Source organism: Adiantum capillus-veneris, chromosome 15, assembly GCF_014529385.1.
Source record: "Adiantum capillus-veneris isolate H3 chromosome 15, ASM1452938v2, whole genome shotgun sequence".
In the NCBI taxonomy this organism is placed as follows: domain Eukaryota; kingdom Viridiplantae; phylum Streptophyta; class Polypodiopsida; order Polypodiales; family Pteridaceae; genus Adiantum; species Adiantum capillus-veneris.
In genome coordinates, this window is record NC_140945.1 from 102623674 (window position 1) to 102649793 (window position 26120).

Here is a 26120-nt window from a genome sequence, read left to right on the forward strand (position 1 = left end):
TCAAAGAAAGAGGGGACATCGTAAACAATTGCAACACGTACAACGTGAGTCGGTGGCAACTGTCGAATCTCTTAGCGTCCACAACTTCAACGAGACAGTTGACTCACGGTGCTCCTCTCTTGACATTATGTTAATTCTTATAGAAACTCTAATCATTATTCATTCATGTGATAAGTGCCCCAAATATCATTCCATTCATAAAATTTTCTAATGGATACTAACATGAACAGTTACACCCCTCTCCACACACAAATAGGAACTTTGACGTTCCTTACAATACAATTACATCGTACAAGGAGCTTATTGACTAACTTTTCTCTTTTCACCATGTATACTAATCTTGTTTATGATTTGTCCTATCACGTGTGCTTCCCCATCTCTATTCTATCTTGAAAATATACTTGCCCCTAATGTAAACATCAATGTCAAAGGGTCCTCCTTCTGCTAGCCATCTTCGACCATTATGGGTGCAAGACGTAAGAGTTGAGCTCAAGTTTTTACGCTCGTGCACTCACGTTTGAAGAGTGTAGTATCCGGGTCGGCTATCCAAGTGAAAATCTTCCATCATGATGTTACACCATGAGTGAGTAGACTTTTTGCTAGTAATTGAAGTTTTCTGACTCTTCCTTTTCTTCTTGTAATTATCAGTGGTATCTTTAACGACGACATATTCATCATTAGGCAACAGCAACACATAACACTAGGTTGTTAGTATGTCCACCCAGGAACCCGAAGGAACTAAAAGCAACATGAAAAAGCGACTCCTAAATGCTCTAACATTGAAATATCTCTCCCCCTGATTTACAAAAATTGTATCTCGCAATACAACCCAGTAAGGGTAGGGCAATTCTTTTACAAAGATGACAAAACCCACTGGCCCAAATTTTGGTTCTTTGGACAACCTAACATCAGGTAACATGATAGGCATGGGAAGAATAGAATACAAAATTGTGCCCATCCAATGGGATGCAGCTGTGAAGACATTGCTGATTAGATGATTGATTTGATTCCCAACTGTTGCATTTCCCTCTGAAGACATTGCTGATTAGATGATTGATTTGATTCCCAACTGTTGCATTTCCCTCAACTGCCAATAAGGATAGAGCAACCCATCTTGATAGTCCTCAGGAACCACTTGTTGCATTGCCCATGCGTAAAAGACGGTTTGAATATCATCCTAAAACAATAGAGAAGAATATTTGGTTTTCTCTATCAAACTTGATATACGAAACCTGGTCTTCAAGAAAGCTTACCTTGGCACCCTGGGTTATCTTTCCATGCTTATCACGGACACAGTAAATCTGCTGGGTTCGGAACTATTAAGGCAACACAACAATCAAATATGTTGGATGAAAGATTACATAAAACGACTGGAAGGAAATCAACACAGGCTCAAAAGCAGAAGTTTGTACCCCAACAATGATTATAGGTGTGTTTCCCAACAGCTTTGTCTCCTTCACCTCCACATCAGATATATGAAGAATCTGTACCCAAATAATGTTAGTGCAAATTTTCTCGAGCTGGTAAGCCCCAGAAAATTTTTCCTAAAAGAAACCTCCAATCCTTGAGTCATAGACAGCGGTTGAATACAAAAAGACTATCATTGCAGCCTCCCCTATCAGGATTTCAATCAGTAGAGAATTACAAAAGACAAAAGAGCAAAATTCATAAATCATAATACAAGCCGAAGTCTAAAATGAGATGACTAAAATACTTGTTTATCAGCGTACCAATGGCAAGCCTATCGCCCATTCACTTCAGGAAGACGTTTAGTATTTTAGTGCGCACAACTCTAAAATGCCGCAAGTCTTCCTGACTATTGAATTGGCACAGTGTCATATGTCATATTCATCATTGCTTATTCTGTTCCCTAAAAGTGAACAGGAAGGGCTTCAATCGTACAACTAGAGTCGTCTTCAGTTTTTTCTCCCTTTCCATGACGACCTCGGTTCTCAATACAAAATCCAAATAAAAAACGCCCAGGTACAGAAACAAGACAAGCTCGCTCCAATCAGCCACAATCTGGTACATATCACTTCAACCCATAGTCACAAGGAAACTCCGTTTTGAGGCCGATCAGATTGGAAACTCCGTTTACAAAGTCAACCAGTTCTCGTTTCCTTTGTGCCATTTCTTAATGAATTTCTGAAGGTTGCATACAGCTATAACAAGCCATTTCTAATATGTTCCATTGCAAGAAGCAAGCGGTTTCCGTCTTAGATGGCCTTGCCAGTCTGGTTTGCGTTTCCCGTTCCATGTGACTATGCTTCAACCCTAACTCACAAACCTTTAACCCCCATCTATCTCTTCAACCAAGCATGTTGATTATTTTCAAATGCCGATTCTTCAAGACAAACAACACATAAAAAACCTTGAATAAAGGTTAAAGGTGTTTTTCATTTGCAAGCTTTAATACCCAGGTACAGATATCATGTTACGAACTTAAAAGCACTCAAGAAAGCATGCTCATTTATCCACAGCAAAGGACAAATAGTTTTGTTTAGGCCAACACTCTACCTTGTTATCCATAAAAATCCCTTGAGATTCATAGGCTGTCCTCTCAGCTCTGCACCTATCGACTACCTCGCGGCTGCACCTTTTCTGTAATTCTTTTAGGTCTCCCTGTCAAACAAAGAGAAAGTTACTATTGTGCAACAGACACGAAGTATTGACATTGCTGCGAATTCACCTTCAAGTAAGCCTGTAGGACAGGTCTGGTACTCTCTTGAACCTCAACAAGAAAATCTGGAAAAGAAAACAACCTGAACAGAAATCCAACTTCATCTTTAATTTTCACAAGCATATAAGAATCTAAAGGTAGGAATTGATATCAAAAAGTGTTCAGATGACTCACGGATCTCGTTGACGTATCTCCTTGACTGCTACCGCCGTTGCAGTTTCACCAAACAGAGAGTCATTCAGGCTTCACAAACATAAAAACGATCAGAAATTGTAAAGTTTAAAAAATATTACAAATAACAGTTGAAGCTCATATCATGATAAGACTTACTCCTGAATTTTGTGAACAACCGGGCTATCACTTGTTTCCCATCTTTCTCTTATATCCTCAGCAATCTAGAAGCAGAAGGAGTACCAAAGTCATTAGTTTGACTCAAATTACCAACAACCAAAAGGCTTGTTTCTTGGAAATAAAAAGTCTAACCTCTTGGCTCTTTGCAATCACAGGATGCTCCTTGACACCTCTAACCCGCTTATATACGGGATTCGCTCGAATCTGTCATTGAAACTTCCAAGGTTTAACAGAATGAACCACATCCAAAATTCTTGCTTAGAATATGATAATACACTAAGTGACCTTGTCTTTCCAACTATCCCAACGTTTCTCCCATTCTGTTTGCTTCTTTACCACAGGAATCAGATCAGTCCTCGTACTTCTTTCCACAGTGGGTGCGGCAGAGTGGTTTGTTTTGATTCGTCTTTTTGAAGAGGTGACTGTTAACTCATCAAGCAAAGCATAGTATCCTTTCCTTAGCAGGCCGAACACCTTGGCTCCAGTCACTTTATCAAGAGCAGCAGATACGTAAGACAAAAATGGCTGGAAGCGCATGAACACCCATTGGGGGCCCACTTTAGACGACTCATTTTTTGAGCTTTCAGCATTAGCAACAGATGCACTCTCACTGGCTTCCCGGCGACCAGTAAATTTGAAGCCAGTGAAGGATTCTCTGGCCTGTACAGTTAAAATGCTTAAGACATTAGGTACCATGCAGATTGGTGTAGATGCACCCAAAAAATAAAGTTACACTTATCCTTTTCTACACCTTACACACCTGGGCAGCCGCTCCTATGACCTTTCCCTTTGCATTATTAACTTGTTCTCTGACCACCGCTGAAGCCTACAAAAAGGATCAGCTTGCTGAGCTACGCTCTGAATGACAATGTCAATTTGACCGGACACAAGTCAATCACAAATATTACTTGTCTTGCATATGATCCAACGCCATCAGCCTGTTTGTAAATCTGATTAGTTGCCTCCTTTGTCCTGAAGTTGTTAAGAAACTACTCAGCTAGAGAAAAGCAAACTGCTTTGCACCCTCCTTAATACTCCTGGTGACCAGCACAGATGCTGGTGTACTAATCTCACAAAAAGTTCTGAACCCTCACATATGCTAAGACTCGGGTAAACATAGAACCTCAATGACCTGCCATCAGATAGACAATACCAACCTGTCCCTGAAGTCCACCGCCTTCTCTTTGAACTGTTCTACTGATTTCTGTAGCTCTGGATTGCTGTAAATGGAGCAGAGCATATCAATTGAACAGAACACAAATCATTCGCAAGTTTGGTGGCTAAAATACCTGGTGCAGGGGACTCTTACTTTTTCAACTCTCCTTTTAAGGCATCTGAAAAACCTTTAAAAATGCCCATATGTCGTATAGATGTTGTGTTAGGTCTGAAGAGAAGGGTGTCATATTTGTGAGCCTGAAACTAGAGCATCAAACAAAGCTCAGTTAGACAAAATCTGCACCTCTGTCAGCATAGTTCAACTGTAAAATTAACAAACTTGCAGCTATGAACAACCACAAGGAGGCTACACTGCAAGGTAATAACTTAACAATAATGCAGACCAGTTTACGAAATTATACAGAGAACAAAAGTGTGTTCGAGAAAAACTAGCTAAATTCACACTGGATTAGATCCTGATATTAGCATGTTTATACATGAAGACCTATTTAAATGGAGTCTTCTCCATAAAGCCTTCAGCAGGCAGCTTCTCACTTGCTTCATCTCTCATAAACAAGTGCATACGAACACCCCTAATAAGTATTACTCTGAGACCTATCATGTTTCTCTCACAAAAAGTGGGGCTTGCGACCCTTTGCCTTACGTAAAAATCGACCATAGGTCCATATACAAGAAATATGGGAAAAACCCTAATAGATATCCAATGAGATCATGGGGAAAAATCCCATACAATCCACATGACACATCATGGGATAAGATAATCTAATTACGAAGTGGTGATGAATCTGTCTGGCTATAAGTGACCTACACATATAAAATATCCCAAAAGCTTTGTCCCCCTCTGGCGATGTAGTGAAAACAACATGTTCAGTGCTAGCTACCTCACTGATTACTGATATAAAGTATCCCCAGTAAGAAACCTCCTGTAGCAGCTCATAGTAGCCAGAGTCCGGTGGGTTGTGCCTCCAAAATCATCCTTAACATGTTTGAATGTTGTACCAAAAAATGATGCAGATCTACAGCATAACCATACTGTAATAGAGGCAGAAGGGACCCATGTAACAGGCTTGGGCACCAAAGTGAGAAATCAATAGCAGCACACAATAGAAACTGCAACAACTGAACTTGGAGAGAGGGAGAGAAATGAAATGAAATGAGACCAAGAAGTCACAATGTGGTGGATCTGATACAAAATCTGAGTACCAAAAATAAATAAAAACGCGCTGAAAAAAAGGGTACTAAAGTAGTGAACAGGGGCTAATACAACACAATGTGGGAGTATCCTGAAAGAGAGCTAAATCACAGGAGAGACCATCATCGATCGCTGGCGGATCTCGTCAATCTCCTCCGTGGTCAGTAGTCTGACCAAGCGTCGTGCATGTCGAGCCAGAGTGATCCGAATCCTCTGATGCAACCTCCGTTGATGCTGTGTCATTTGGATTTCCCTAGCTCGATCGCTCTGTCGATCAACATGCCTCTGGTGTGAGGAGAATGTGGGCTCTGTTGTGGTAGTGGCTGCTCCGGCTGTGTAGTGTCCGCTCTAAAGAAGTTTGTGATTCGTCTATGAGACTGGCTAGCCTCTCCTCTCATCAGGCTCTCACCGAAGCTGGTGTGAAGATGTGCATATCTGGCCAATAGCACATCGTATCACATGAGATAAGTGGGTGTCTCCTCACAAAGCCGTCCTCTATAAGCTGAAGAAGATACTCCCTATAGAAAGCCATCTTCATGCCCAGCTCCTGTGCCGGCTGTATCCAAGTCCTCCTGGTGTCTGAGTCAGGTCCTGGAGGATGAGCCTAGTGACTTACACCACTTTGCTGCTTCACAGGTTTAGGGCATACATGTATGGCTAGTATGTCTGAGCCAAGTCCTTGCGGATGAGCCTAGTGATCCCGGACTCTGTAAGAGTCAGAGAAGGTGCATCCAATGAGTATTAAAAGGAGGGATGTCACAAATTGGTGACGTGGCAGCCCTACAAAGTTGTCCCAACTAATGGCCAAGTGACGAGGGGACCCCGGGGACACCTAGCAAATAAACACAGCAAAAAGCAAGTGAAAAAGCGCAAGAAGGGGACTGACTACACTGGTTATTTGGGCCATCAATCTTCTTTTGCATCTGCAAGAAAGCAAAAGAAGCATGTACGCTTTGAAGGACTACCCAGTTCTTCTTCTTTCTCTTCTTCTAGCAGTTCTTCTAGCTCTTCTGACTCGAGCGAGGAGGACAGAAAAGACAAAGCGAAGCAAAAAGCAAAGCTTTGGAAAGGGCAAGAAAAAGGCAAAGAAACTCAAATTTTGCCCAGTTTCTAATAGAACTACAGAGGAGTCATCCTCTGACAGTTCGGACTCGGATGACTATATGTTTTATGCAAAGAAGAAGCATTTCTACAAAGCCAACCAATATGACTTCCTTGAAGACAAAAGCAAGAAAGCAAAAGAATTCAAAGAAGGTGGACAATCAATAAAATTTGAATCCTTTTCTGGATTTTGAGATGCTCCAAGGTCTTTGGCCTTCATTCAACAGTTTGACATAGCCTTCTCTGGAGGGCACTACTCAGAAGACTCCAAGATTAGGAGGGCTGCATCTTTTCTTAAAGGCAATGCTCGAACATGGTGGTCCACTCTTCTTCTGTAAGGTGCAGCGAAAGTGAATGTTGAACTTTGCTCAAGATGAATGCTCCGAACTATGCTCAAGGTTCCTTTTACTTATGGAAGGGAGAGCCTTCCGTTCTTTAATGAGAGAGTGCAATGGACACAAACAAAGTGAATGGACACTGTGAATGGAAGTGCATGAGACTGAGAGATAGAGAGAGAAGAGAATACGACACCAGAGACGTTGTAAAACCCTCCTCCAAGGGCCCCACTCTCGATGGCAAGAGTGGTCTACTATTGATTGCACAATCTGGTACAATGGATGAATGCAAATCTAATGGGCTATGTCGATGTCGACGGAGTGGACGCGAAGACAATGCTAAGGCTGAAAACTGAGTGCTTCGAATCAGTACCACTGCTCCAAATCGGGGCTGATCTGCTATTGTGTATTGCGTGCCAAAAACGCTGTCTTTGTTGGGTCTTCAACTCGGTTGTACTGCTGAATTTGCCTTGCTGAAATGCAGGTTTTTATGGCTTGCAAAACGCTAACATGCTTGTGCAAAACACTAGCCTGTATTGCATGGAAAACGCTGAAGGGCTGGTTGAAAACGTTGGACAACAGTACCCTAAAACGCTACTGCTGCTGATGCTTTCAAGTGCTTATGACTGAGGGTATTGGCAATGGAGAGGGCTGCTGAAAACGCCAAGGGCCGAGGGAAAAACGCTGACCTACTGTGCTGGAAAACGCTGGGCTGCCTTGATGGAAACGCCAGGTTGGAGTTCTTGTTCTTGCTGAGAGTCGGCCTGCTGAGCAATGCTCCTGTTGCCTCATCTGCCAAAAAGTGCTAGCTTTGGTTTGCTTATATATTATCTTAGCGAAATTGCCCTACCTAGTTCCAAACAAAAGTCACTTAATAAATAAGTGAAAAATTTGACCTACCCCATATTTGAGATCTTGGCTCTCAGAGAACTCGACAAACCTCCAATAATGAGAGTAGAAAGAGAAGAGTTCCCAAGAAAAGAAAGATAAGGATACACGGCCCTGGCTCACTCTTCGAGAGGGGGCCAATTACATTAGAGAGGGGAAGTGTTTTGGTTGCGGGAAACATGGGCACATCTCCGCAAAGTGCCTCAAAAAGGCACAGCAAGAACAAACTGAAGACAGGCCAGAGAGTTCGAGAGTAGCAGAGGAACGTGGCGGAAGAGGCAAGATGAAAGCAGGACTGGTACTAGATTGTATGGGTACTCACCCAAGCCTGATTGATGAAAGTATAGAACTTTGCCGAGCTTGGGGCAAAGCGAAAGTATAACCGGCCTATACAACGTATAGGCCCGTTGTATAGGCCGGTACTATTTCATTTACCTGTTAACTTTACACAGAGCACTGAGAAGGAAGGAGAACACAGATGCAACAAGCGACTAGAATGTCATTGCGCACACGACCGACACCCTGTAGGCCCCAAAGACTGGTGCCCCTTTCGGTATTTCTTTATTCAATTTAAGGTAGACGATCCGACCACTTAGTTCAAGCTTTCACAAAGCTGTCCAAACTTGGCGAGGGCTGAAAACGCAGGTTTCCAACCTCATTTCAGTAACATAATGGCGCAAAAACCCCTGTAGGTCAAAAATACCTGTCTAGGGAGGATTCCCTCGCTATCTGGAAGCTTTTTGGTGAGCTGCCACAGAAATTCAGCGGGCTGTAATTCTCTGTTTTTCACTCCCGGGTGCCTAGAAGCCTGTACACGCATCCCAATGCTCTCACAAGGCTCCCCTGGTGTTTCCTTGCAGTTTAGGTGTGAAACCCTAAACCTGCAAAAAAACACAGCAGGCTGTAATTCCCTGTTTCAGATCGTTTTTAGTGGAACGAACACGCCTACGCGTGTCCCAAGGGCTCCCGCACGCAATGGGACAGTTCCCCTGTGAATTGGACGAGTTTTCACGCGAGAGAACTCTCCAAACTCGCAATCGTTCACAATGGCGTTGTGCGTACTTGTGGGGGATTAGCAATTAGCTAATCCACATCCTGTTCAGAAGGCTCTTGCCTTGGCAAACGTGCATAAACCCCCAGAACTATACATATTCATCTGAGTAGCCCAACTAGTGGGGCATTACCATATGTGCCAAAGGGGGGAGAGAGAGGCACAAGAGCAAGTCATCGCGCTACATGAGACAGAGGAGAAGGCAAGCTTCCATTAAAGCTGTAGACCTGCACCCCCTACTCACACACACACACACACACACACACACACACTGTAGGTCACTTCTATGAGCAAAATTCAGCCCCAGCCTCAAATGGGCGCCCCCTCTTGCGAAGGTTTCCTGCAGACTGCTCTCCTTCTGCCAAGTGTCCAATTTGCCCCTTTGAGTTAATTCCTTAGTTCCCACTAACTTATAAAGTTGTAAGTGACTTTCCAAGTGGCCTAGACTTCATTTGGCGCACACAGGCTTCCATACTCATCAGAATTCAGTGCTAACTAGCTCGACCAGTCAAAGACTGACCGACCCGGACTCTCGATGTGAGAAACCTATTCGGCCGCAGCCGTTTCACACTGGCCATGCAATGTCCACTTGCACCTTTTCAAGGGTTCCGAGGAAAACAAGTAAAAATAAATATAAGTATAAATATCTAGTACTTATTTACGGAAGGCAACAGGAAAAATACACCTCCTGGTGACACCCCACCGCAAGCGAACTCGCTTGCATGTCAATAATACATGCGGTATCTCCTGATATCACATATATTCTATGATGGGAATCCAAGATATACATGCTTCCGAAAATGTAGCGTTGGATGATTAAAGAATCCCACCAACCTCGCTACCACACATATATCAAGCATAGAAGTCTTCTAGTGTACTCTCAAGCACAAACTTCTCTAGCTAAATTCTGCCAAAAAGGCTACATCAAGTCACTCTGGGTTCCATCTGAAAGGCTTCAAGATACAATTGCAATAGCTGAGGTGAATCGACCAATTTAGACTCTTCCATCCGTTTGGCATCCAAAGATGGAGAGTTTTTGAACTTCACCAAGTAGCGTCTTGCAACCTTTCCTTTCCTTATGTGCCAATATCTGTTCAGGAACAAGGATCTCATCCAATTCTTCCACTTCGGGTTGTTCCTCATCAAGCATATTCTCTGGCACATTACCAACAAAGGGTCTTAGAAGGCTGACATTACCAACAAAGGGTCTTAGAAGGCTGACATGAAAAGCATTATGTATTTTCCAGCCTTCTGGTAGCTTCAACCTGTAAGCTACATCGCTGATCTTTTTCGAAATCTGAAAAGGACCAAATATCGCATACTGAGCTTAAGAAACAAACATTCCTTGCCTTTCCTTTTCCTTAACCTACCTTTCCAAAGCGCAAAAGAACCCAATCACCAAGTGAAAATACAAGTTCACGACGGTGACAATAAGTAGCTTTCTTTTGCTTAGCTTGAGTCTTCTCAAGAGCAATCTTTATCTTCTTGTATGTTTCATCCACATCTTGCACATACTTGTCTGCCTCAAAAATCTTGTCCTTAGTCTGCAAAATAGGTGAGACTTACTTCTCTCCTTCCACTATCTCAAACGGTGCCTTACCTATTGATGCACAGTGTTATTGTAAGCATATTCCTTTTCCTTGTGCTCTAACACATAACATTTGAGCAGATCAAGGACATTAGAATTTGCCTCTCCTGACTGCCCATCAATTTGCGGATGAAACGAAGAAGAGAACTTTAGCGTAGTGCCCATGTTCTCAAACAATGCCTTCCAGAAAAGACTCGTCATACGTGGATCCCTGTCACTGACAATTGACTGAGGCATCCCGTGATATTCAAAGATATAGCGGTACTATTTCATTTACCTGTTAACTTTACACAGAGCACGGAGAAGGAAAAAGAACACAGATGCGTCCAGCGACTAGAATGTCACTGCGCACACGAGATCAACACCCTGTAGGCCCCACAGACTAGCACCCCTTTCGGTATTTCTTTATTCAATTTAAGGTAGACGATCCAACCACTTAGTTCAAGCTTTCACAAAGCTGTCCAAACCTGGCGAGGGCTGAAAACACAGGTTTCCGATAGATTCCCTCGCTATCTGGAAGCTTTCTGGTGAGCTGTCACAAAAATTCAGCGGGTTGTAATTCTTTGTTTTTCACTGCCGGGAGCCCAGAAGCCTGTACACGCATCCCAAGGCTCTCACAAGGCTCCCTTGGTCCTCGCAGATGCAAAAACGCTAGGGCCGAATCTGCAAGATCCAAAAACGCTAGCTGGTCTGGTCCAAAAACGCTAGGTTTATGCAGTGGAGCAAAAACGCTAGGCCTCTCGGGTTTTGCTGAGAAGTTGCCTGTTGAGCTTGTGCTCCTGCTGCCTCTTCTGCCAGAAAGTGCTAGCGCTAGGTTTGCATATATAAAAACTTAGTAAATTTGCCCTACCTACTTTCCAACAAAAATAATAAGTGAAAAATGTCAAAAATAGGGAAACTAGGTCTATGCACTGTAAAAATGCTCTTGATGGGATCTGATGGGAATCTGATGGTCATGCTGTGTGCAACCAAAGGATATGCATCTAATCTGAGTGTCTAGACATGCACGGCCTGCAAACAGACTCACAAAAGTGCCGGATCACTTCCTATTCTAGACTGACTTGACTAAACTGAACCATGGTCATGCTGTAGCTTGTCCACGGATACATAGGGTTGGATGTGTCACGTGACATCCCCTCCTTTTCAAAGTGAGGTACCAGTACCGGACTGTATGGCGTCGAGGGAGATCGCCAATAGCATCCGGAATCTTGGAAAGGACTCTTCGCCGGCCCACTCTGATGTGTGGGTTGTGCGATACTTGAACTTCATAAAGGTCTGCAACGCTTGCTTCTTTGGGCTGCGCCGAAAGCGACACAAAGCCTTCTGTGGCTCCTTCTATAACCGGCCTGTACAACGTAGAGGGCGGTACTATTTCAATTACCTGTTAAACTTTACACAGATCACTGAGAAGGGAAGAGAAAAAAGTTGCGTCCAATGACTGGAATGTCACTGCGCACACGAGACCGACACCATGTAGGCCCCAAAGACTAGCGCCCCTTTCGGTATTTCTTTATTCAAATTAAGGTAAACGATCCGACCACTTAGCACAAGCTTTCACAAAGCTGTCCAAACCTGGCGAGGGCTGAAAACGCAGGTTTTTGACCTGATTTTGGCAACATAACGACGCAAAAAACCCTTAGGTCAAAAGCACCTGTCTAGGACGGATTCCCTCCCTATCTGGAAGCTTTCTGATGAGCTGTCACAGAAATTCAGCGGACTGTCATTGCCTATTTTTCACTGCTGGGTGCCCAAAAGCCTGTACACGCATCCCAAGGCTCTCACGAGGCTCCCCCGCGGTTCCCTTGCAGTTTAGGTGCGAAACCCTAAACCTGCAGAAAAACACAGCAGGGTGTAATTCGCTATTTCGGATTGTTTTTAGAGGAGCGAACACGCCTACGCGTTTCCCAAGGGCTCTCGCACACAATGGGACAATTCCCCTGTGAATTGGACGAGTTTCCAGGCGAGAGAACTCTCCGAATCCGCAATCTTTCGCGATGGAACTGTGCGTACCTGTGGGGGATTAGCAATTAGCTAATCCGGTTCCTGTTCAGAAGGCTCTTGCCTTGGCAAACGCACATAAACCCCCAAAAATTGTACATTTTCATCTGAGCAGCCCAACTAGTGGGGCATTACCATATGTGCCAAAGGGGAGACAGAGATGCACGAGAGCAAATCATCGCGCTACATGAGACAGAGGAGAAGGCAAGCTTTCCATTAAAACTGTAGACCTGCACCCACTACTCACACACACAATGTAGATCACTTATTGAGCAAAAAACAGCCCCCAACATCAAATGGGCGCCTCCTCTTGCTGAGGTGTCCTGCAGGCTGCTCTCCTCCTCCAAGTGTCCAGTTTGCCCCTTTGAGTTAATTCCCTAGTTCCCACTGACTTATAAAGTTGTAAGTGACTTTCCGAGTGGCCCAAACTTCATTTGGCGCACACAGGCTTCCATACTCATCAGAATTCAGTGCTAATTGGCCCGACCAGTCCCAAACTGACCGACTCAGACTCCCGATGTGAGAAACCTATTTGGCCAGAGCCGTTTCACACTGGCCATGCAATGTCCACTTGCACCTTTTCAAGGGTTCCGAGGAAAACAAGTAGAAATAAAAATAAATAAAAATATCTAGTACTTATTTACGAAAGGCAACAGGAAAAATATACCTCCTGGTGACACACCCCACCCTTGAAATACTACAAGCGACCTCGCTTGCATGCCAATAATACATGCGAATATCTCCTGAAATCACATATATTCTATGATGGGAATCCAAGATATACATGCTTCCAGAAATGTAGCGTTGGACGATTAAACAATCCCACCAACCTGACTAAACACATATATCAAGCATAGAAGTCTTCTAGTGTACGCTCGAGCACAAACTTCTCTAGCTAAATTCTGTATGGAAAGAGTAGATACAATTGCTTAACTACTCTCTTGAGCATCATGAACCATGCTCTTGCCTTGCTCCAAAAAGGGTACATCAAGTCACTGTGGGTTCCATTTGAAAAGCGTCAAGATACAATTGCAATAGCTGAGGTGAATCAACCAATTCAGACTCTTCCATCCATTTGGCATCCAACGATGGATAGTTCTTGAACTTCACCAAATAGCGTCTTGCAACCTTTCATCTAACCTTTCTTTCTTTATGTGCCAATATTTGTTCAGGAACAAGGATTTCATCCAATTCTTCCACTTCGGGTTGTTCCTCATCAAGCATATTCTCTAGCACATCACCAACAAAGGGTCTTAGGAGGCTGACATGAAAAGCATTATGCATTTTCCAGCCTTCTGGTAGGTTCAACCTATAAGCCACATCGCTGATCTTTTCTGAAATCTGAAAGGGACCATAATATCGCATTCTGAGCTTAGGAAACAAACGTTCCTTGCCTTTCCTTTTCCTTAACCTTGCTTTTTCAAAGCGCAAAAGCACCCAATCACCAAGTGAAAATACAAGTTCACGACGGTGACGATCAGCAGCTTTCTTTTGCTTAGCCTGAGTCTTCTCAAGAGCAATCTTTATCTTCCTTTATATTTCATCCATATCTTGGACATACTTGTCTGCCTCAAAAAATTTGTCCTTAGTCTGCAAAACTTTCTTTCCTCCTTCCACTATCTCAAATGGTGCCTTACCTGTTGACGTACACACAGTGTTATTGTAAGCATATTCAACCAATGGAAGATGGTGTTCCCAAGTTGCCTTGTGCTCTAACACATAACATTTGAGCAGGTCCAGGACAGTAGAATTTGCCTCTTCCTATTGTCCATCAGTTTGCAGATGAAACGAAGAAGAGAACTTTAGCGTAGTGCCCATGTTCTCAAACAATGCCTTCCAAAAAAGACTCGTCATACGTGGATCCCTGTCACTGACAATTGACTGAGACATCCCGTGATATTTACAGATATTTCTCATGAATATCTTGACCATGTGTTCTGGCTTTATCTTTTTCCTCATGGGAATGAAATGGGCCTGCTTACTGAACCTACAAATGATAGTCCAAATCCCATCATTGCCTGTTTGCGTCCTTGGAAGATCAAAGATAAAGTCCATTGCTATGCTTTCCCATGGCCTATCAGGGATCGGCAATGGCTGCAACAATCCCGGTTGCTTTTGTCTGTCAAATTTGACTTTTTGGCATACTAAGCATGATCTTACAAATGTGTCAACATCTTGACGCAAAGCTGGCCAATAGAAGAATGCCTCAACCCCTTTTACTGTTGCATCAATTCCACGATGCCAGCATAAGGTGGAGCGTGACTTTCCATCAAAATCTTTGGCCGTAACTGTTTAGTAACGCATAACTTTCCATGCATCATGAGAAAGTCATTCTTAAGCATATAGTGCTCATGATGTTGCCCATCAACAAGCTGGTCATAAATCCTTGCAAAATCTGCATCTTCAGCATATTGTGTCTTCATTTCGTCTAGTTCACAATGGTACGGAATTGACATTGTTGAAATTTGGGGCTTTCGTGACAACGCATCAGCCACCACGTCCTTTTTCCCTTGCACATGCACAATCTGAAAATGGAACATTGACAAGATGTTTGCCCATCGCATGTGCTTCTCAGACAACTTCGTCTGTGTGAGAAAATATCGCAAGGTTTGATGATCCGTCTGGACAACAAAATCAGCCCCTAGCGAGAGAGCATGAATTACTGCCAGCAATTCTTTCTCATAGACTTGCAAGTTCCTTTCAATCTTCAAAAGAATTCTGTTCTCATATGCGACTACTCAGCCATTCTACATTAGAACTGCACCAAGACTATGGCCACACGCATCACACTGAACCACAAAAGGTTTCAAAAGATCTGGCAAAATGATTACCGGGTCTGAAGTCAGCTTCTCTTTCAAGTGTTTGAACGCTAAAATTTCTTTGGCTGTCCACTTGAAAGTAACTCCTTTTCCTTGCAATGCATGGAGTGGAGAAGCAATCTCAGCAAAATTTCGGATGAACCTCCTGTAGTACGAACATAAGCCTAGAAAGCTTCGAATGTCATGTACGGACTTCAAATCTGGCCATGGCCTAATTGCTTCCACTTTAGCGGGATCCATGCGTACCCCATCCTTTGAAACAATGTGCCCAAGGAAGTGAATCTCTTGCAAAAAGAATTCACTCTTCTTCGCATTAATGAGTAGCATGTTGTTACGTAACTCATTGAAAACTGCGATCCCTATGCTCCTCTTTAGACTTCAAGTAGACAATCATGTCATCAAAGAAGGTACCCACGAAGTTTCTATGTGGTCTAAAAATTATGTCCATCATTCTATTAAACGAGGCAGGATCGTTTGTGAGACCAAATGGCATGACAAGAAACTCATAAAGACCAAATGTTGTCCTGAACGCAGTCTTATGGACATCTTCTGGCCTAATGCGTATCTGATGATAACCACTCTTTAGGTCTATTCTTGTAAACAATGACGCTCCCTCAAGCCGATCAAGAATGTCACCTATCCTCGGTATGGGGAACCTGTTCTTGATGGTATTCTTATTCAAAGCGCGATAGTCAATGCACATGCACCATGAACCATCCTTCTTCTGCACTAAGAGTACAGGCGAACAAAAAGGGGATGAACTGGGCTGAATCAGCCCCTTTTCTAAAAGCTCGTTGACCTGACTCATAATCTCTTTCTGCTGGGCTGCACTAACCTTGTATGGTGGTCTATTCGGTGGACTAGAACCTGGCACAAAATCTATAGTATGATCCTCAGGTCTCTCAGGAGGTAACTCCCCTGGCAAAGAGTCCGAAAAACAATCACTGAAACCACTCAAAAAAGTGACCTGTCTTTATCTAAGGTAGACAAATTAGATACAACTTGAGGTACTTCTTTTGCAAAGATCAAGTACGCAAAAAGATGATTCTTTATTACAGATAAAATAGCAGAAGCAGAAACAATTGGAACAGACTCGCCTTTAAGCTTTACATCAAGGACATGAGTCTTTCCTCAATGTACAAGGGTAATCTTTTTGTTGTAAGTATCCACCATAGCATGCAACCTATAACACCATGGGATACCCAATAACACATCACAGCCCTCAAGTGGCATAATATGAAATTCTTCCGCATCCACATAGCTCCGAATGTGCAGACGAAGCTTTCCCAAAATAGGAGTAACAGGTTCTGAATGACCTGGGCATGCCAAACGTGCTTCCCCTATCATACCCATCTCCTCTGCACGAATGCCCAACTTTGATGCCAATTCTGGTGATATGAAATTTGTGCGGGCTCCTAGATCAAAGAAAACCAGCACTGTCCGGTCTCTAACTTTGCCCCAAGCTCTGCACAGCTCCGTGGCATCTGTGTTTGGCTGGTCTCCAACCAAATCTGGAACAAGTCCTGCACTTGGCTTTGGCTTCTTCCCTATATGGTCTGACTTGTCATCCTTATCCTGTGACTTCATCTGTGGGCATTCATTTGCAAAATGTCCTTCCTGTTCACAGATATAGCATTTCTTGGCCTCCCTAAGAGCTTTCCTTTCTTCAAAAGTTTTGCCAGAAAAATGCCTTTTTTGTCCTTGTCCTCGTCCCGAAGAAGACTTAGACTGCTTCTTGGACGTATCACCTTCTTCAGTGGAGGGCTTCTTTGTGGGAGGCTCAGAATGCTTTGCTGCAACATTGCCCTTGGCTGAAAACTGTTTACCCTGGGACCCTTTCTTGTGGCTATTAAATCCATCAGAATCTCCCTTCGACAGATTGTTGGCCACTCTTGCATTCTCTATCAACTGAAACATATTCATGACAGCAGCCTTTGTGCAATAGTCCCTGATTTTGTCGGGCAATCCGCAACAATACTTCTCAATTTGTTCTGACAATGGCACAAACCTGTAAGAGGTGACTGGCAACAGTGCGGCCCAAAACTGTTTATTGTACTCTTCCAGATTCGCACACTGTTTAGCATTCAACTCGTGCCATTCTGTCATCACATCCACTTCAAAAGTGTTTGTCAGCCATGCACGCGCAAGAAGCTGTTTGAATTGGACCCACGTTGTTGGGGCTTGACCTTGGTTCAACAATGCGGTCCACCATTGAAGCGCATTCCCTTTCAAGAAAGTGGTAGCCTTGCGTATCTTTGAAGATTCCGTGAAGTTTCCTCCGGCATAAGCTGCATCGAACTGCTGTATGAAGGTCAAAGCCTTCAATTGATCCTCAGTTCCTCTGAAAGTTTCAAACTTTACTCCCTGCCCACCTTCCTTGTAATCCTTAGGTTGACTCAAAGGAGCCACATTATCATAAACAGGAGCCTGTAACAGTGGTGCTCCATGATTGTTCATTCCCGCACTCGTATCAACTGTTTTTCCTGTCGTATCTGCATTTTGTACGTATGGCTGCGAAAAACCAGCCATACCAAATTGTGTTCCAGGCACTCGAAACTGGCCATAGGCACCCTGAAAACCTGGTTGGACACCCATGTTCGCATACATAGGGTTACCCATGCCTGTTTGCATTGTCCCGAACACATTCCCTGGCATATAACCTGTGGAAGGTCCAGCCATAGCTTGAAAACTGAACCACCTCCAAAATAACGAGGATAAGTAACAGGTAATGGAAGGGTCTGACGCATAGCGTGTTCATTACTCCCTTGACCATTCACAAACGGTTCCTGTCCAGCTAAAGCAAGTTGCTTTGGATCATTGGACACCGCTAGTTGCTCAACCACATGGGCTTTCCCTCGAGCATCGTGAGTCCTCTGCACATTGGAAATCTCCTTTTCCTGCAACGGCTCAGTCATGTCCTGTGTAGGAGGCTGAAAACCCTGTGTCGGAGCCTGTAAGAACTCCTACATCCTTGGGTTGTTAGCCAACTGCTGAAACATGTCCATGCAGCAACGCAGTTGAGTTCTAAACAACCTGTCCTCTTCTTGAAGAGTTGAAGGAATTTTCTCTGTGCCATGTGAGGAAGATCCCTCTTCAGGTACTTGGTCTCTCTTCTCTGCCATAACGACAAGCTCTGTGTTGCTTTCACCCACAACAATCCACGCTGCACTTTTTGAAGAAAAAGTGACTATTTCGTTGATGGAACCATATAACCGGCTTGTACAACGTAGAGGGCGGTACTATTTCAATTACCTGTTAACTTTACACAGAGCACTAAGAAGGGAAGAGAACACAATTGCGTCCAGCGACTAGAATGTCACTGCGCACATGAGACCGACACCCTGTAGGCCCCAAAGACCAGCGCCCCTTTCGGTATTTCTTTATTCAAATTAAGGTAGACGATCCGACCACTTAGCACAAGCTTTCACAAAACTGTCCAAACCTGGCGAGGGCTGAAAACGCAGGTTTTCGACCTGATTTTAGCAACATAACGACGCAAAAACCCCTTAGGTCAAAAGCACCTGTCTAGGACGGATTCCCTCGCTATCTGGAAGCTTTCTGGTGAGCTGTCACAGAAATTCAGCGGGCTGTGATTCCCTGTTTTTCACTGCCGGGTGCCCAAAAGCCTGTACACGCATCCCAAGGCTCTCACGAGGCTCCCCCAGGGTTCCCTTGCAGTTTAGGTGCGAAACCCTAAACCTGCAGAAAAACACAGCAGGGTGTAATTCGCTATTTCGGATCGTTTTTAGCGGAGCGAACACGCCTACGCGTGTCCCAAGGGCTCCCGCACACAATGGGACAATTCCCCTGTGAATTGGACGAGTTTCCAGGCGAGAAAACTCTCCGAATCCGCAATCTTTCGCGATGGAACTGTGCGTACCTATGGGGGATTAGCAATTAGCTAATCCGGTTCCTGTTCAGAAGGCTCTTGCCTTGGCAAACGCGCATAAACCCCCAATAATTGTACATTTTCATCTGAGTAGCCCAACTAGTGGGGCATTACCATATGTGCCAAAGGGGAGACAGAGATGCACGAGAGCAAATCATCGCGCTACATGAGACAGAGGAGAAGGCAAGCTTTCCATTAAAACTGTAGACCTGCACCCACTACTCACACACACAATGTAGATCACTTATTGAGCAAAAAACAGTCCCCAACATCAAATGGGCGCCTCCTCTTGCTGAGGTGTCCTGCAGGCTGCTCTCCTCCTCCAAGTGTCCAGTTTGCCCCTTTGAGTTAATTCCCTAGTTCCCACTGACTTAGAAAGTTGTAAGTGACTTTCCGAGTGGCCCAAACTTCATTTGGCGCACACAGGCTTCCATACTCATCAGAATTCAGTGCTAATTGGCCCGACCAGTCCCAAACTGACCGACTCAGACTCCCGATGTGAGAAACCTATTTGGCCAGAGCCGTTTCCCACTGGCCATGCAATGTCCACTTGCACCTTTTCAAGGGTTCAGGGGAAAACAAGAAGAAATAAAAATATCTAGTACTTATTTACGAAAGGCAACAGGAAAAATACACCTCCTGGTGAAACCTTCGATGCTTCAACTTCGTCTATAGTCATGCGGCTACCTTCTTCAAGAATCTCCGAGGCTGAAAATTCCTGAAACCACTTCCAACACAAAAACATGAACATACCCATTCCATGTAAAGTGACCGGAAAAAATCTGGTCTTCCTCAAAGACTGTGCATGCAATGTAGATGAACAAATAGACGGAGTGCCAAACCGTTCACCACACACACGCAAACAATGAGATCGAGTAGTGTATTTCTAATCTAAATCAATCAACTGTGGCAAAACACAATGGAAATGCCTATGCTTGATGCTCATACTTTCTTGTGCTCGTTCTACGAATGTGTCATACCAAGGAAGAGACATGGAATGTGACTTCCTTGAATGCAAACAATTCATCTTTTCATGAGAAATCGGCATACATCCGTGCTCATTCATGAGTGAAACATGCTCAGCGTACAATATGTCATGCCTAGAAAAGGGATCACATAAAGACGTTGACTAAAATACAGGAAACGATCACGAATGAAACACTCGAACAATGCGTGCTGACTAATCATTCGTACACATAATACTTCCTGTGAGGGTTTTTTGGACCTAGGCTCGAGAGCCAAGATCGGTTCTTCGTGAGGGGGTTCTTTGGACCTCGACTAGAAAGCCAAGATCGGTTCTTCGTGATTGATCGAATCTACCTGGGGGGGGGGGGGGTGCTGTGGACCTCAACTCGAAAGCCAAGATCGATTCTTCGTGATTGATCGAATCTGCAACGAGGTTAGCTTCGCTAGAAAAAGCATTAACTAAACCATCATCCTTGTGAACAATCACGTCTTGATCATACAAATCATCATGCTTGTGAGAAATCACATCTTGATCATGCAAATCATCATGCTTGTCATTGTCATCCAAATCATCATGCTTATCACTATCATTCAAATCATCATACGAATCCTGTGTCATGATTTGGAGACGAAGAGACTGAGAGAGTCTCCTTTTCCCGAATCTCTTGCATCTATGCCTGCACTTGAGAAAAGAGTCGCGACAACTCTTTCATGTGTCGGTCGTTCATGGCTTTTCTTGCTTTATTCTCGCAATCCATTTCTACTTTTCTTTCTGCGCATTCACGATCAAATTCTGCCATTCTTTCTGCGCTTCTTACTTCGCGTTCTAACTTCCTGTCCATCATCATCGTGTCGAGAGCCTCCATATGAGTTAGTACAATCTGTGGCGTAGATGGGGAAGGGGGAGGGTCGAAAAAACCTCCTCGTGGGGAAAATTCTTCGTCGCCTCTCTCATGGTCATCACCTCCAAGCGAAGTATCCATTCCGCTTCGAGTGATGACCATCCACTGAAGTCATGGGTTCTTGTGGGTTCGTGTGTTCTTGGGTTCTTGTGGGTCTTGGGTTCTTGGGTTTTTGAGGTTCTTCTTTCGCTTACAATCTATGTTAGAGAAGGATCTTCTCTTCACCCGAGTTCTGCTCTTTTGTGCAGGCGCACCCCTTGGCGGCCTTGCGTTCACACCAAGGTTGCTTTTTCCCACCTCACGTTGATTGGCCGGCGGCTAAGTGCACAGTCCGCTCTCAATGAGTGAAAAGAGGCACAAGGGAAGGCTGGACGAGCCCTTCTTTCTTGGGATTCCTCACTCTTCAAAAACACGATTAGGAATCGACACGCCCAAGAGAACTTGGGTTCCGTGCGACCGCAACAAGCAAAAAAAATTCAGTGGTTCTTGTGGTTCTTTCCTTGAGTGATACAGAACACTGTCAAAGCTCTGATACCAATGTTAGGTGCAGCGGAAGTGAAAGTTAAACTTTGCTCAAGATGAGTGCTCCGAACTGTGCTCAAGGGTTCCTTTTACTTACGGAAGGGAGAGCCTTCCGTTTCTTTAGTGAGAGTGCAATGGATACAAACAAAGTGAATGAACACTATGAATGAAGGTACATGAGACTGAGAGATAAAGAGAGAAGAAAATGACACCGGGAAGTTGTCAAACCCTCCTCCGAAGGTCCCACTCTCTATGGCGAGAGCGGTCTACTTATGATTGCACAAATCTCTACAATGCTTGGACTTGCCGACGATGTGTCGACAACGATGAGGACGACGACGAGACGGGCTGAAATCTGAAAATGCTAATGCCTGAAATCTGCAAATCTTGTATCTGCTAAATTCTGACTCTATGTCGGTGACGATGTCAATGGTGACGATGCGACGACGACACGCTGAAAACGCAGATGCTGAAATCTGCATTTTTCGAGCTGAATCTGTAAACCTTGCGGAATCTAACCGTGCGGCGAGGAACTGCTACGGGAAGGGGAGATCTGCGAGGTTCGGGGGTTCTACTCTAGAGTCTGACTGCTGAAAACTGAAAACGTTGATGCTTGTGGGGATTCCGTCGAGAAGATCTGCAAAAAAGCTAGGGCTGAAAATGGTCGTGCTGTGGAGAATCTGCTAATGTTGGGGTTTCTGCTTGGTCTACTATCGCCAAGAATCTGCAAGAGCAAAAACGCTGGCTGATCTGGTCCAAAAACGCTAGCCTTCTGTTGTGATGCAAAAACACTAGGCCTCTTGGGGGTTCTGCTGAGAAGTTGCCTGTTGAGCGAGTGCTCCTGCTGCCTCTCCTGCAAGAAAGTGCTAGCGCTAGGTTTGCTTATATACAAAGTTAGCAAAATTGCCCTACCTACTTTCCAACAAAAGTCACTTAGTAATTATAAATTAAAAATGTTAAAAATAGGGAAAATAGGTCGATGCACTGTAAAAATGCTACTGATGGGATCTGACTGGAATCTGATGGTCATGTTGTGTGCAACCAGAGGATATGCATCTAATCTAAGTGTCTGGACATGCACGGTCTGCGAACAAACTCACAAAAGTGCCAGATCACTTCCTATTCTAGACTGACTTGACTGAACTGAACCCTGTTCATGCTGTAGCTTGTCCACGGACACATAGGGTTGGATGTGTCACGTGACATCTAATACAATGTCTGAGAACCAAAAATAAAAAAAGAAAGGAAAAGGTACTAAAAAGGGAACTACGTATGATACGAGCAGAGAAGGGGTCGGAGTAGTGAATGAGGGCTAATATGACACAATGTGGGTACGTGTATGGTACAAGGTGAACAATCCTCAAAAGAGATGAATCACAGGAGATCCATCATCGGTCATTAGCGGGGATCTCATCAACCTCCTCCATAGTAGTCTGACCGGGTGGTGTGCATGCCGGGCCAAAGTGACCCGGATACTCTGTTGCAATCTCCGACAGTATTATGTAGTTCTCCGTCGTCATGGGCGTCTGGATCTCCCAAGCTCGGTCACTCAATTGATCATCGTGCCTCTGGTATACAGAGAATCTGAGCTATCCTGTGGTAGCTGCTCCTCCTGCTGCCCAATGTCCGCTCTAGAGAAGTCTGTGATCCATCTCTGAGACCTATTAGCCTCTCCTCTCATCAGGCGCTCTCTATGTTTGCACAGCTCGAGCAAAAATAGTCCAAGACATCTCTGATCCTCATATCCCATGACTATAGAAAGTGGTCCAAAGCCCTCCTTGAACAGGCAGTGAAAGCGGCCTCATATCTCATAGTAAATAGGGCAGTGACATGTCTCTGGCTCCATGTGACATAGGGGCCATGTCCTAGCCTCTGTTGGTACTCCGTTGTACCTACCAATCTCGATCTGAAGCTGGTATGAAGATGTGCGTATCTGGCCAATAGCGCATCGTATCCCATGAGATAAGTGGGTGTCCATGTAGGCCTTGTCGCTAAACCATCCTCAATGAGAGAAGATGCTCTCTATAGAAAGCCATCTTCATGCCCAATTCTTGTGCCGGCTCTATCCAAGTCCTCCTGGTGTCAAGCTGAGTCAGGTCCTGTGTAAGAGTCAGGGAGGGTGCATCCAATGAGTATTGGAAAGGGCGCAATCTATCCATGCTCAACCCATGTCCCTGAAACCATGATGTCATCTCCCTATACCAGTATGTTGTATCTCCCTACATAGCCAACTGTCGAGAGGACTCAAGTGCTAGGTGGGCATATCTAACCTCTGGGGAGATCACATAAGCCATGTTGTCACGTGCACATCTAACCCTATGTGGACAAGCTATCTCAGGTCTAGGGTTCAGGTCAGCTTAGGAAGTGTTTTGGCACCTTTGTGAGCCTGTGAGCAGGCCGTGCATGTCCAAGCACTTAGAGTAGTTGCATATCCTCTGGTTGCACACAGCATGATCATCAGCATTGATACTCTTCAAGTTGGCATAGGTTAGGATCTTCAAAGCCTAACCCCCTAGGCCCCTCAACCATATCTTTACAGTTCTTCTAGGTTGAGTTTTTAAACTCTAACCCCTTGTCCCCTCGGCCAACCCTTAAGTTGAGCATGCCATGTCATGAGCTTGTGACAGGTGTCGCACTTCAAGAGGAAGCTCAGTGGATTTCATGGACATTGGAAAAAAAATACAGTAAGGGGTTGTACCCCTGGAAAACACAACGAAAAGCCTCTTGTAGGTATTTTGTCCCCTCGGCCAACCCTTAAGTTGAGCATGCCACGTCATGAGCTTGTGATAGGTGTCACACTTCAAGAGGAAGCTCAGTGGATTTCGTGGACATTGGAAAATAATACAGTAAGGGGTTGTACCCCTGGAAAACGCAACGAAAAGCCTCTTGTAGGTATTTATCTAGGGCTAGCAGCCAAAAGGTCAGATCATTCAAGGATGCAAAGGAAGATGGGTGAAATATTGCTGTGGAAGAGGCTATTTTGCAGCAAAACACCTTGAGAAGGAGTCAATTTTGAAGTGCAGGAACAGCCAGAAGAATGGATAAATAAATTGCAAGCTTGGCTTGTGATCTACAAAAGCTCATGGCTAGGTACCGAAGGGCAGTAACCTTGAATGAGAAGATAAAGCACAAAATAAAATCTTCTCTTTCATGTATTGAACGTGTTCCGGTGTTATTAACAGCTGTATATGAGGCCTGCTCAATTAAACAAACAAGACATGTACACATATCTGGAGGGACCAAGCAGCAATCCCTACGTTTGCCTTGGACTAAGACTGCAAATCATAGAATCACTAGAAATGTTCAGGTATTGGTCACCAGTTTAGTTGCTCGAAGAAACTGAAAGCTGCAGATGATCAAACTCTCTTTAAGTGTGAAGTCCCTCCACACGTACAAAGAAACAGTAGTAATGGACAGAACGTAGGAATACACCAATGACAACCAAAGACATGTAATGCCGAAGGCTATCCCTGATACAATTATAACAGGTACAAGCAAAATACAAAAGTCTGGGATTTGCACAAAGAAAATCTCTGGACGTGGCTAGCTAACTTACAAACTCTGTTTCTGTGCGTGCATGTGTGTGTGTGTGTGTGTGTGTGTGTGTGTGTGTGTGTGTAGGGAGGGCCCCAGTAGAGAGAGCAGAAAAACCTGCGTGTGCGAGGGATGGCAGAGAACGCGAAGGTAAGTTAAGAGTCGAGGGCTGCTGCGAACCAGGCGGGACGTTGTGCTCATTGTCCTCAATGCAGAACCCTCCTTCAACCCCGAGTCCCGACGCCGCTTGATACTTGAAGGTTCTTAGGCTAGTTCATTGCCTTGCTACTTAAGCAATGCTTTCACTGCCGCATCTTAATTATTAGGGAAAATTACCAAAATACCCCTCTAATTTGTGGAAATTCTCAAAATACCCCTCAAATTTCAAAAATTCTCAAAATACCCTTGTATCTAATTCGGTTGGATTGATCAACATTTTATTCCTTTTAGACAATTGAGATCCATTTTCGAGTGCTTAGCGTGTAATTTGTCACAAATTACCTCGCAAAAAAGGCAATTATGTCTAAAAATAATGAAGCAATTCATCTCTACACAACCAACTCAAATTCTAGCTTTAGCATCTTGTATTGATAGACAGTTAGTCTTCTTATGAAAATCTACAACTTTTTTTTATCTTGGGAGAAATTTAATCTTACAACCAAGGGTGTTTTGGGAATTTTGGAAAATTTGAAGGGCATTTTAAAACTTTATGACAAAATATTGGGGGGTATTATGAAAAATTTTGAAATTTGAGGGGTATTTTGTAAATTTCCATAAATAGGAGGGGTATTTTGGTAATTTCTCCTAATTATTAGGGAAAATTATTGAAGAAAATCCGACCATTCTTCAAAAATAAACATGTGATGCTATGAAATTCTTAAACTTCTCAAAACACCCCCGTGTACCAATTTTTGATCACTTCAATATTCACATAGTTTATCCTTTTGTGATAACAGAGAACTATCTTCAAGTGTCTTAGACAACCATTTTCACCAATAAGCTGGCACATAGTGTCATGTGTGTATAGATAATGAGCTATTTGATCCTCAGAGCCCAATATACAATCAACAATGTAGTTCTAATACCCTCTGGCAATGGAGAACCAAGATCCCTATAAAGAGTTGCAAT

The 26120-nt window shown here is 44.0% G+C and overlaps 1 protein-coding gene across 1 annotated transcript; it reads right to left on the reverse strand.

Annotated features, from left to right (window-relative positions):
• Window positions 1–752: 752 nt before the first annotated feature.
• LOC147441187 (mitochondrial import inner membrane translocase subunit TIM44-2-like) lies at window positions 753–25268 on the reverse strand. Its single transcript, XM_086482883.1, has 14 exons — window positions 25110–25268; window positions 4341–4450; window positions 4189–4251; window positions 3940–4003; window positions 3792–3857; window positions 3317–3691; window positions 3164–3235; window positions 3011–3075; window positions 2855–2923; window positions 2690–2762; window positions 2518–2622; window positions 1413–1484; window positions 1254–1316; window positions 753–1177 (listed from the first exon to the last, which is right to left on the reverse strand). The coding sequence occupies exons 1-14, from the start codon at window positions 25191–25193 to the stop codon at window positions 1046–1048; spliced, it is 1413 nt and encodes a 470-aa protein (XP_086339009.1). The 5' UTR covers window positions 25194–25268; the 3' UTR covers window positions 753–1045.
• Window positions 25269–26120: the final 852 nt, after the last annotated feature.

Coding starts and splice junctions, on each gene's coding strand:
- LOC147441187 (XM_086482883.1), bottom strand. CDS start 25,193: ATGAGCACAACGTCCCGCCTGGTTCGCAGCAGCCCTCGACTCTTAACT. Junction 3,858..3,939: donor TTGGATCATATGCAAGACAA/GTAATATTTGTG, acceptor TCCTTTTTGTAG/GCTTCAGCGGTGGTCAGAGA. Junction 1,485..2,517: donor GGATTTTTATGGATAACAAG/GTAGAGTGTTGG, acceptor ATTTGGGTACAG/ATTCTTCATATATCTGATGT.